The following is a 13,088-nucleotide window of genomic DNA, read 5'->3' as shown; positions in this document are numbered from 1 at the left end:
TAAGATGTGGGATCTAAGACAGAGAGTGAGCAGGCCGCTCTACATTAGAATAAACAGAGTACCATTGAAAACATAGTAAGGATTCCGACAACTGACATTTCAATTCTGAATTTGGAACACGTAAAGATCAAAATAAGTAATAATGCTTCATATCAATTGCATTACTGTTGTAAACTCAGTACATAAGATAGGAAACATAGTCAAAACTAGACAAAATACGGATTTGCAGATAGAGAATGTTTTCTCATTCAGAACTTCTGAACCTCTAAATCCACTAGTAGGTAAGGTGACATTTCTCGCCGCCTTTGATTTTGGTGGCGCCTCGCTACGCTTCACAACATGCTTGTCCTTGCAATGCTGGCACAGAGAAACCATGTGTGCTCTTCACTCATCTCTCACAATCCAAGTGCCCAATTGATTTGCAGGATCGCCAGTGTAATAGGTAGACATATTCAGAAAAACTACCTATGGGGAAAGACTAATGTGCTTCCATTCCGGTTGTATCTGCTTCTGCAATAACTTCAGTAATGAAGAAGCATATTTCTGTATACCTGATTTTGGCCATGTGACAAAGATCCACAACTTCTACTAGCCTATTTTAGAGGATATCCCCCCTGAATTAAAAACAAGATATAAAAGACATACATCTCATTCTTGGGAGACTACCCAATATAGAGAATCCTTATTGACTCAAAACACACATCATTTCGAAGAGAAAAGCACTTAGAAATCCTGTTCATCGTATTGTGGATTATTGTCGAGAGACAATGGGTCAACAATGACCATCATTGCATTTTCTATGATTGTGGATGGCTCATCATCAGAGTCAGTGCAAGAAGCTGCTACCAATTGAGCATGATGTTTCTCATGTTGTTTGCCTATCTTCTTGTAGCATTATTCAATTGTGTGACCAAGCTTTTTACAATAGCTGCATCTTTGGTTCGGTCTTTGGTCAGATAAGCCCTTGTAAATAGTTCAGTGTCGAGCTTGTGCTGATCTCCTCCATGAAGACTGCCCAGTGTCCCTAAAGCGTTCTTCATTGATAGCCTTCTTATCATCATTGTTGGGATTACGGGTGGTAAGCTGCTAAAAACAGAGACTAAGAGCATCCAAGTGTTACGTCATGCTATATAATTGCATCTTGAGAAACAACTTGGAATTATTTAAATTACCACCAAGTTTGCTTCAAGATCAGTCCACTTCGCAATTTTGGTGAGATCCAAATAATCAAGCAGATTATCAGCAAGACCAGGACCAGTAATTGGAAATGCACTCTTGTTCTTCGGTGCCCGAAAACTTTTTGATGGAGATGCCATATTTTGTGATACTGATAGACATCATGGTGAAGTGTGAGCCGAAGGTAAGCTGATCAGCGCTGCATATTAACTATGATGCTTCAAATATTGCGCCAAGAATAGTTTGTCTTAGAGATTACTGCACAAGGGGGTAGCAATGCGTTTTCCATCACAATAAGTCGTTATAAAGCCCTGGAAAATGTGGAAAAAACCTAGTCAACTATAGTGTTGACTTGTTTTCAGAACCTTATCCAAGGAATGAGCCTAAGGTTAAAAGTTGCTGCCACGTGTTGTAATATTGAGGCTTCTTCAACCTTAGCCACCAAAACAGAGAAAAAGGAGGAGTCGCCTCTAGCAAAGAAAACCACAACAAAAGGCTGAAACCGCCCTCCACTTTGTTGCTCAAAGCAATCGGTAAAGCGCTTGAGTGAGGGCAAATAGAGGGCATCCAAAGGTAATTGCAGCCCTACTGAGAAGACGATCAAGAGCAACTTCCTTCAAAGGAGTATTTGACAGCAGAATCAGCAAAGAAGTCTTCTCTGAGCTACAATCGTACCTCCAAATCAAATCAGTGTGGAGCATCAAGTCATTGCAAGAATAATTAATCCCCAACAAGATGCATTTTTTACAGAGGCAGCCATTGGCAATCATGCCTACGATTCAAAAAACATGATAGACGACAGCAGACCTTGTTTGAGCAATATGATGGGCTCCCCATCAATGGTTTGCTACGCAAAAACTATGAATTGTCTCGCTCTCTCGACAGACTCAGGAGTGTGAGTTTGCAATTTAAATTTTTACAACAACAGTCAGAAACAGAATTCAACTCTCCAACAGAAAAAGAAGCTGAGAATGCATGTGACGGTTATGCCCAAGATCCTCAGATTCTCCCTCACAAATAATATACATCGCACAACTGCTCATCATTTCCTCCTCAGACACTTGAAAAAAAACCACTGAAAATCCATGAGCTCCAATCAGCACTCCATTCGACAAATTGTACAAGAATCATCCCTCGTTAGTGCACTGCAGGCCAAGCAAGAAAGAAAGTGTATTAAAAGTCTTCGAAAGACCGAAGGATCTATGAGTTTGAGAAAACCAGACACAATGAGCTGAATGGGTGGTGCCTCTAAGCGGGCACAAGACAAGTGCAACATAAACATAGAAACACTAGTACAAAAAATGTCTCAGCTCATGGAGAGGACAAAAGCTGTGGTATGGCCCGTCAGTACCACCTGGCCACGTGGCAGTCTGCCAGTGGCTACACAGCCCCAGCCGCAGTCCTTTTCCAGGCCCAAACCTGGCCCAAAACCTGCTCCAGTCAGTCGCCTTCCTGCTCTAGACTTTCCACCTCTGTTCTGGCCATTCTCCTGCCATGGATCTACTGCTCCAGGCTCCAGCTCCATACAACCACCTGTACTGATCCATACAACAGGACCCATCTGTCCCATTACTTCCTAGTCCTCCCACGATGCCATCTGATGCTAAGAAGGAAGTGATTGTGGATGTGGACACCAAAGCAAGTAAGTCTGATATTCAAGCAGAGATCAAAGAACGTAAGTCTGATATTCAAGCAGGGATCAAAGAACATGAAGCTAGAAGTGATAATGCACTGAAGATTAGAATAGGGGGACTCCCAGAAGATTGGTACAAAGAAGAGGACACATAGTGTGAAATATTGACAAAGATCACAGCAAGCTTGCCCAACATTGATTGGGTGGATGATGATGAGCAGGATGATGACAACTCCATGCCAACTTCTATTATGCACTATAACAGGTCATGCAATCCTTACACTGAACTCCAAAGATATGCGGATCAAGCTTCTTCGACAATCTTACAAGCTGAAGGGTACCAAAGTATGGATAGCAGGAGCTTACAAAGGCTCAACTCAAGAATAAGGCAACTGAATTAGCTAAAGTCAAGGCTGCCAGAAAGGATGGAAAATGGGCAGTTTACCGTAAAGGCGTAGCCCTAATCAGAGAGTTTAAATCAAAACCAAAGACTCTCAGTCTTAAAGTGATGTATGGCTATGGCTGTTTACTCTTCCAGACTATTATGTAGGTACTCTAAAATAATGTGGGTTGCTTTTTGCACTCCTTGGGAGCTGCCATCTGCCCACCCTAAAGCAGATGTACTAGAGGGTTTTTTGCTGTCCCATAGACCTTTTGGTCTCCAGTGGACGTTAATAGACTTACTTTCTTTCTTTCTTTCTTTCTGCTCCAGACAGGCAGATGCAGCCCAGGTCTGTTCCAGCTCCTTTTCCAGGCCGTACCAAAGCTGAGAACCTCTCAGATGCTGCCAGATGTCATCAGGGCACTTGCTGGCAGGGTTCCATGCACTGCTGCTGCTCCAAGTATGGTCGAATCTTCTCTAGGCAGCCAGGTACATGTCCTCTGTGTGCTGCCCACATGGCAGTCTATGTACTGCCCTTGTGGCAGCCCAATGCTGTCTTTTCTATCTTTGTATGATGCCCACATGGCAGCCAATGTGCTGCCCATGTCGCAGCCCCATCCTATCATGGTCCTCCTCCCCCATGCTGTCCTCATATGGGGGCTTACAAATGGGGAGATCACCACCTAATCTCCAACGCTAGTATCCTTGTTGTACGGGGACCTACCATGGACATGCACAGCTTGATGAGGAATTATGATCCTCATACTATAATATATAAAAAATGCATTTGAAAGATGAACCTATGAAACTTATAACAAGTAGCCACCACTTCACTAAGCATCGAAATTTCACTTGCTGAGGTGACAGCCATCATAAGACTAGAACATATCTAGTCTTGCATAATGAAGGTTTTCTTGGATGATAGATCCTTGAAGCACACCATCTAACCACGACATGGTCAAAATATCCAATAGAATTCCATGTCCACTATGGTGTGGAAAAATATAACTCCAAAAGGTCAGAATATAATCTTAAAAAGAAAATTTGGAAATGAAATAAGATAGCTGACAGGCATCAAAAGACAGGTACATAAAGCACAACAGCTGTATTTCATTCTACTTTGAGCAGTGAACTTGTACAACAAGCTTTCCTCCCCAAGTATTATTGTTATCTTTCCTCTCTAAGTATTATTCTTGCAGATTTTGTGCTTATAAAATAATTGGATTTTTATCTACTTGGTTCTCTGGTGTTGCTTCCAAGAGCTGCTGCGTTTCTGTTGGTTCCTTTACTCGATTATCCACTACGCATCAAATCAAGATAACTGTTGGTTCCTTTACTCAATTTCCACTAACATCAATCCAAATAAGGTCTATCTTTTTATGACACACCTCTGGAACAAATATTATGTTCTTCGGTCCTGTCGCATTTTGAATGGCAGTTCGAATGTCTTCATCTGTTAAGTCATCACAAGGATCGACTTCCTGTTCACATCAAGAAAAGCAAGTGCGTACAATACAGCTTGTCATATGAGATGTTATGGTACAAGTAAACACTATCTTCAAGATCCTAAATATGTTTTTTTTATTTAACTCATTTAGATAAACCAATGCTTCTGTATGCGTAGAAGTTCTTCAACTAAAATATTTATACATCTTAAACCATCAATTGAATACATTGTATCTCAAACTTACATCTAAACTTTTAACAAAAATATTCTGGAAAATATAATGTATGCGAGCTCCTCCAGATAGCTCTGCTGTTGACATGTCTTCATTTTTACCATCAACAATGGAAGCAAACCCTAGTCCATCCAAAAACCCTTAGCGTGTCAAGCTCAACTAACAAGACAAAAGCACATGAGAAACATTGCTTGGAAAATACAATCACAAGAGTACGTCTTACCTTGAGAGTACCTTGTGATGATATTAAGCAGCAGTGCACCTTGACCCGACTGAACAACAAAAGCCACATCAGTTCCTCAGGGCCATTAAAATAAACAAGCATGAACAATTCATTGTCCAACTACTCACTTTTGAGTCTGTAACTTCACCATAGCTAGCAAGTTCTTTTTGCAATGTAACCATTTGAGTATTGATACGAGCTTTCATATCAGGTAGAATTGCTTTGATATGCTGCACTAGGATCTGTGGACCAAATTTTGAAGCAAATATTGAAACCACCATCAAGCTTTCATTGCCCCCAAAAAAAGGCCCATCCACACTAGAAGGAATAAAGAGGGTAAAGAAAGCAAAAACATTAAATGATTCATTGGAGCATACACTGTTTAACTTTTTTGCTAGCTGAGAAATACCACAACGATCAGCCAAATTGTGATATACCTGTAACAATACCGCACATAATCCAGGGATGAAATCCAATCATAAGATGTGAAAAACAAACTCCCATCTAAGACAGAGCAACTGACCGGACGACTGCGGAAGAAGCTTTCTTCATATGCAAGAGCATCACGGATACTTTTGTTTCCAAGAATGTCCTGCTTAACCAACACCACCAAATTGTGCATAGGAATTAGCACGACTGCTTCCAATGAGTTAATGCCGAATTGTTAAAACAAGAGAATCAGACTATACCAGTCTTTGAAGTTTCATCGCATTTTCTCACATGATATCTATTAATGAAAAAGCTTATTCTTAAACCTGGAATAGTAAACTTACAAAAAAATGAGAAGAATCTTCACTTGAAAAATATACCTTTGTATAACTAGAATATATCCAATCGTACAAATTTAAAAGAATCTTCACTTGAAAAAAGCCCACTTCCTAAAATTCAATCCTTACACCATGCATAGCACAGACTGCATGCTAGGATAACTTGCATGTATTATCAACACCTAAGAGTACATCCCAGGCAATGACAGTGGAACCCTCCGTACAAACTACTACTTCCTGGAAGTTGAGCTCTGAGCAAAAATCTGCATGCTAGAGCAAAACATTTTCTGAGCTAGTTTCTTTCAATAGCCTTGTTTTTACACATCTTTACAACCCGTATTGAATTCTCTTCTTGCACATCTCTAAATACTCAATTCCCTTAGAGCCCGGATTATTCTTGAACCTAACATTACGAACATAAACATAAACAGAGCCTTCACTTCAAAAAGGCCCACCAACAAAGCTTCAGTCCATAACTAAACGCTTCAATCCGCATACTAGAGCCTCCCGGCATACAATAACAGCATCAGAGACTATCTCCAGGGAACAAGGATATCCCTTGTTCGACCTTTTCTGCACCATCCAAAAAAATGCATGCTTGCAGACTCTTCACCTCTGAATAGAGCAACAGACTTGCTGACTAGTCATTTTGACCAGCCATTGCATCACCTCTTATCTCTTTATTTGCTTGATTCAATGCATCGCTAAAATCTGTATGGCTCTCTTCTTGCATCTCTCCTTCAGGACAATGTAATTACTGTAACACAACTTCACAACAAGGCCAAAACATTTGCCTCTTGAAAGCTCAAAGATGGAAGCAAGAAACTAACCTCTTGACTACGATTTACGACCCCTACGTAACCAAGCCGCAGAGGAATAACGTTTCCTAGGAGGAAGTTGCGAGCATCTGTTCCTCGGTCCATTATATCCAACTGTCCACAAAGAGATACAACTATAGAAGTTTCATAACTAAGGTCCAACAACAAATTCATTGGGTTATTTAGGAAAAGAGTAGTAAACACACCTTAGTGATTACACCAATAGTGCGAGATCCTGCCAAACATACATACAAACATAATGATATAAGTTACAAACACAGACATAAGCTGGATCAACCTTAAATCATGGATTGGGGGCATGGGGTGTAGTTGGGGGGGGCAGGGAGGGGGGATCGTGAAGCTAATGAGTTAAATTTTCTGTACTGAAAAAAGCAACGCAGCAAACAGGTTTGCTAGTCCTTATAATTAAACAAATCCTAACTGCATACATAGAGCTGTCATGTGTAAAATGGTAGAGCCATGAGAAAAATAATACCATCTGGATCGGCTATTCTTGCCATTTGAAGGGCATCAGAATTGGCGAGGTCAGCGTTAGCTGGAGATACTGCCAATATGATACATGTCTCGTGTTTGATATACGAAAGAATCATAGTCCTAACCCGGGCTTCGATGTCACTGGGCTGGTCACCTACTGGGACCTTGGTGATGCCAGGTAAGTCCACCAATGTAATATTCAACACGTTGGGTGAGAAGATTTTAAGCCGTATTTGCTTCTCAGATATGCCTTTGTTGGACCCCAGTTCCCTCTCAGTTTCAACCTGCACACAAGATCACAACAATAGCATTGCGCTCCATGTATCCTAAGAAAAATGCCACAACTGCATGAGAGACGTTCGGCATCATAAGAGCAACCACGATTTATTTACAGGTAAAGAAGCCCCATAGGTCTCGTTTGTAACCTAAGAAACCTAAGCAAACAAACCCTTACTCGACAGTCTTTTCAAAAAGCGTTACCAGTAAGCAAGTCCTTACTTGTATCTCCTTACGAATCAACGAAAAATCTACGAAGCGCCTTCCGGGAATGTGCAAGAATTCACCCCATTCCATGAGGTCGGGTTTATCATCGGGTCTTCGTATTGTCTGCACCAGCTGCAAGACCAAAGGTCGACGAGTGCAGATATCCGATCCACGGGGCAGGAAATCTCGGCCTACCAGGGCTTCTAAAACGCTAGATTTCCCACTGCTCTGACTGCCAACGACTGCAACTTGCGGAAGATCGATCGTGGAAGCGCTGCCGAGCTGAGCAAAAATATCTTGAAGCTTGTTCACCAAGGGAATCACCGACTGGCCGAGCGGAACAGCCGGATTGTTACTACTGTTGGCAGCAACAGAGGGTGAGGGCGAACCGGGAGCCACGGGTGGAGGGGGCTGCTCCATGGGGCTCTGCTCGTCAGAATCCGCGAACTCCAGCTCTGGAACCCCCAAAAATCACAGCAGAAAGATTGACGAGGAGGCAAGGTGGGATTGGCGAATTGCGATTGTGTGCTGAAAGAAATGTCGCGCAAAGGTTACGATAAGGAGTTGGCGGCGATTGTGTGGGAAAAAATTTCTGTGCAGAGCAGAAAGGAGGCAGATGAGAAATGGATTGAGAAGAGTGATGGAAGGGAGCTAAGCGAAAAATGCAAGGGGGACCTTGGAACGAATAGGGAGGTTTTGCAGACAAGCTTGGTGTAAAGGTACCCGGTGCTATTTTGAAATTTAAGGAGCTTTTTATATTCTTCTCACAAAGTAGAAGCTCTCCGTCACACAACTTACCCTCCTATCATCCCTCCTTCAAAAACTTCAAACCCTCCTCTCCTTCTCCTTCCCTCTCTTTCGTGTCATACCCGCCACCCCCGATGCGTGTCTGCCACCCACAACCTATTGGCAGCCACACCCCTTGCACACCAAGCGTCTTACACGCACCTTCACACCACCCGCCTAGGCGCCCATGGAGAAGTTGAGGATGGCCGCCGCCAATGTGGTGGTCATCAAGCTACTCATTTATGTCACCGACGTGTGATTGGTGTAGCAGTTGGAGGAGATGGAATGGGCCAATCATGTAGCAGTTGGACTGGGTGGCTTTGATTGGCTAGACACAAATCTTTTGTGTCAGTATCTGAGCTCTCTCTCCTATTGGGCCAACTACGACTATAACGACCTTTTGGAAAATAGTTGTCGGGTGTAGTGAACTCGGCTTTATTAATTAATCTTGCTTAACAAAAGGTCCCCCTATTTTAGTGCCTCATCTAACGGTAAGTTTCTGTCGGAGGATGAAACACAGTAATGATTGGCTACAACTTGAGCACCCAAACTTGCACAACCAAGCCTCCCTGACCACACAGAGGCATGCCACGGGCAAGACGTGAACTCCAACATGGCAAAATGGAAATACCGATGCGAGCAGTGTCTAAACCATTGTGCATGTTTTCATTGCTCTAACTCACTCCAACCTAGTGGGCAATATTTGATGTGTAAAGGCCCTTAACCTCACTACCTAGTCTACTCTTAACACAATCGCCTTTTGTAAGGTCAATGCTTGCACCATTTTGAGTACCACAAAGGACTATCCCTCTCACCAAGACCTAGTGTCAATGCCCATCTCTTCCGACCATGGCAACATGCCCCTAAGCCAATGACATTGAGGATAAAATTCCTAGTGGCAATAGGAGTGCCTTTGATAAAACTAATGGGATAAGTGATTTTTCCTTCGATTCGACCTTTGCACACATGATAGGGATCACCAAATTATAAGTTCTCACCCCTTTATGTTAATTCTACATAGACTTAAGTCGACACCAAGACTTTTAGTCTCAATGTGTGCCAAGTGATGCCAACCATGAAAAATTTTCCATCATTATCTATCATGTCTCATCCATATGTACTACTCTTCCATGGGGATGGACATTTCAATGGTGAGTTTTGTCTCCACCTTCTTATATGTTCACCCTTTATGCATCTCGTTTCACTTCCTTTATCCATCTTCTTATATGTTCACCCTTTACTCATCTCCTTTCACCTCCTCTCAATCTTGGATTGCTTACTCCATCATGTAAATATCCTCCTATTTATGTATGGCTACCATGTTTCTTGTTTTAAATTTTATTAAATCTTTTGATCTTCCCCATTTCTCACATTATTAAGGTGGGATTTGGGATGCTAGCTAAACATGTGCATGCATATGTGAGTGAGTGAGTGAGTGAGAGAGAGAGAGTGTGTGTGTGTGTGTGTGTGTGCACCTGCATGCGCGTGTGTGTGTTAGATTGATATTCAAGATATCATCCATTTACCTAAAGGAATACCTAATCTAAGAGAGGGTGTTTAAGTTTTTGTCCTCCAAAGTATTTCGATAAACCATGTATTACAAATTGCAGAGGAAAAGAAAAACCGATGGGCATACCTATAGTCTACTTAAAAATGGCATTCCCTAGTCTCACATGCATATTTGATAGTAGCAAGTCATTTATTTAAGTTAGAGAACCTTGAGTACATAATTTGTCAATTTTTGGTACAATGCTTATGTTGAAGTTCTTTGCAAATATTCATTGGGTGGAGTATTATCCTTCACACCCCATGACACGCACTTGGTTGTGGTCGTTTGTAATTGCATTCTAGTCTCCACATTTTTTCTACATACCATTTTGAAGTTCGTAGTGTCCTCAAATGTCTCTTCAATTTTGATCTTGGTTTGTGTTTGTGTGTGTGTGTGTGTGCGCGCATGCACGTGTGCATTCGCCCTCATAATAGACTATTTCAATCATTTTTTATGTTGTGTGTTACATCATAATTGAACCACATTAGGTGTCGTCATTGGCTACCTAATTTGTGGTTAGCCTGATGAGCACCTATTTGGTTACCTAGTCTTGCTTTTGTTTTTTGTTTTTTGTTGACCGCATTTGATTTTTGTATCACATTTCAAACAACTTCTATAAAGAGATGTTTTCTAAAATTCCATTGGCAAAAAGTACGTGAAAATATAGTAATTGATATTTTTCACACTTTTTAATAGCCATGCAACCATGCGGTAAATGAATAATACCTCAGCCTCCATCCGTGCAATCCATTTGTGTCTGTAGTCATTTTCACAATTATCACATGGGTAAGTCATCAACTAAAGGATATCTCTTTGATGCAGTGGAGTGAGATACAATACCTTTCCATGCCATGCCCCCTCCCGATAGCCAAACTAGAAGATTGAACTGGTGGGGAACGTATATTCGTACATAAGGTCTAGCTAGTGAAGGGGGATAGGTTTTCTTTGGTTTGAATTTTCCTCCTATGGCTCCACAGGTTCTTCCATATCCCTTGCCATACTATGCCGGCTTTGGGCGAAAAGTGTTTTTTCTTTTCTCATATGGTTATCCTCATAACAAGTGATGTGTTCAGCAAGCTTATGACTTTTAGTGGTGAGCTATCGAGAGGTGACAGAGTATGGTGTCTTTGTGTTATAATCTCTCTTTCTTCTTTATTGAGATCATCCATAGCTATCAGGCTATGTGTGCCCACTGGGCCAGGAGCTATGTCTACAAATAGTCTCTTTTTCCTTGAATAATTAGAATACTCGTCCTTTACTCCATGGATTTCGAACAACCTTTTCATTAACTAGGGAATTGTACTCATAAAATGTCCTTGTTTTTTAATCTTGGATTATCACCTCCTTAAGTTGATTTTGAATTTGAACTAGCTTCATGAGTGAAGCTTTTTTATATGTGCAATTCAAGTGTCATAGTTTGCACCAATCTTCTATTGCAAGCTGAGCCAGTAGCAACAGAGGAGATTCAGGGTCAGCTTTGACTGTATCTACATCAAGCTTTAAGACTTTCTTATGAAACTTTAGGTCTGATATGATGACTAAGAACACTTGGGCTGCTGGGGAAAGGGTCGGTAAATGTGTATCATACCCCAAAGAGATCAAATCCGCATGCCAACCACAACACTACATCCACGTGCATTTGTTTTAGTTTAACGGCTCTCTGCACAATGAGGTTCTTAGCAATATCATTTATCATGACATAGCAATGTCTACTCCTTTACAAAATGTGGAGACATAATAGGCATTAAAAATGCCATAAAATGAGGTTACAAGCATAAAGTAGAGTAAAAAATATTGCATCACTATGAAAGTAACCTCTTCAAATCGCATAAATGGTTTGCCATTCATAAATTGCATTCTTGAGATCAACGAATTCTCTCCCATGAACATGTGACAATAATGACATCTTGATTTAACAAGAGATATAAAAATTATCAAATTTTAGAGCACTTTGGAATGAAATTTGAGCCATAAAGACCCAAGGTAATGAATATGGCCTTAATACACGGATATCCCTTTTTGTAATGGTTGGCAATAGAGTATAAAACGACCTACATGGCAATCTATCAATGGAAAGAGGGAGATCAAGAGAAGATCCAAGCTCTAATACCACATTACAAGTTGGAATAGTGAAAAGGAGAAGATGAAAGCTCGAAAACTAACATCAAGCTCAGAGCAGCTTCACTTGTTGTTGACGGGATGTGGAGTAAGTGACGGGTAGAGAAGCGGGTCTCTTGCAGGACCGAGAAAAGCTGGAGATAGGTGGAATTTGTAGGTAGAGAAGACAGAGGCAGTGTGGAATTTGTAGGTAGAGAAGACAGAGGCAGTGTGGACAGCAAGTGCAATGTGGGCAGTAGGAGCTAGAGCTGTGTGGGCAACAAAAGTAGCGTGGGCAGCAAGTGAGTAGGGAAGGCGACCTTGTGGCGAGCAGAAGAGAGTTGAGATGGCATGGATTTTGAGTGCATGAGTAGCAGCTTGGCAGCAATCCTGACAGCAACATGAGTAGTAGTCTTAGTCTAGCTCTTAGTCTAGCTAGCAGGCTGTACGGGCAAGCGAGCAAGCTGGTATGGCATGGGACTACACAAAAAACAGTCCGTATGGACTGTATGGCCTGTACAGCTTGCTTACCGAGCTGTATGTCCTGTTTGTAGGTCAATGGAGTAGTTTGATGAAGTAGCAGGAGATGAGGTTACTAAGGCGGCTGAAGAAGGGGTAGTTGCTGGCGAGGAAAGAACATGGTGAGGCTTGGGTAGGAGGAGAGGAGCTCAAGGTGGAGAGGCAAAGAAAGAAGAGGGAGTGCTCAAGGAAGGAGAGGAGGAGAGGCTAGCCCTCCAAGTGGAAGAGAGGACCTTCCAATGAGGAGGAGGGAAGGCAACGTCATGGCTACTCTCTTACCTCAACCTCTTGGAGGTAGCTCTGATACCATATGAAGAGACATGGAGGTAGGAGAATGCCAAGCTAACTAGGAACGGAATGGAAATATGGAAAGCATAATGGAAAGGCAATATGGAAAGCAAATGAAAGAACAAGTGCTAGGCAATGATAACCAAAATACTCATATGATATAAATCTTGATGTTGACTGGTGTGTAAAGAAT

General features: G+C 41.7%; 1 protein-coding gene across 3 annotated transcripts in view; it reads right to left on the bottom strand.

The window, feature by feature from the left end:
- Window positions 1-8,408, bottom strand: part of LOC147881543 (dynamin-related protein 3A-like) — a 33,853-nt gene extending 25,445 nt beyond the window's left edge. Inside the window, exons 1-10 of one of the 3 annotated variants that reach the window (XM_087370307.1) lie at window positions 7,672-8,408; window positions 7,175-7,457; window positions 6,885-6,913; window positions 6,691-6,792; window positions 5,617-5,685; window positions 5,471-5,530; window positions 5,222-5,335; window positions 5,094-5,142; window positions 4,883-4,992; window positions 4,580-4,672 (exon numbers count right to left, since the gene is read on the bottom strand). In XM_087370307.1, coding sequence (XP_087226433.1) covers window positions 4,580-4,672; window positions 4,883-4,992; window positions 5,094-5,142; window positions 5,222-5,335; window positions 5,471-5,530; window positions 5,617-5,685; window positions 6,691-6,792; window positions 6,885-6,913; window positions 7,175-7,457; window positions 7,672-8,076 — 1,314 coding nt within the window. In that variant the 5' untranslated portion in view covers window positions 8,077-8,408. The remainder of the gene's footprint in view (window positions 1-4,579; window positions 4,673-4,882; window positions 4,993-5,093; window positions 5,143-5,221; window positions 5,336-5,470; window positions 5,531-5,616; window positions 5,686-6,690; window positions 6,793-6,884; window positions 6,914-7,174; window positions 7,458-7,671) is intronic. The other 2 variants (XM_087370305.1, XM_087370306.1) reach the window with 2 other exon arrangements.
- Between the last annotated feature and the right edge of the window lie 4,680 nt (window positions 8,409-13,088).

Source organism: Dipteris shenzhenensis, chromosome 31, assembly GCF_047967505.1.
Source record: "Dipteris shenzhenensis isolate YYH24624 ecotype China chromosome 31, Dip_SZ_1.0, whole genome shotgun sequence".
NCBI classification, from domain to species: Eukaryota; Viridiplantae; Streptophyta; class Polypodiopsida; order Gleicheniales; family Dipteridaceae; genus Dipteris; species Dipteris shenzhenensis.
Note: the sequence above shows the minus strand (reverse complement) of the source record. Positions and strands in the feature narration are given on the sequence as shown.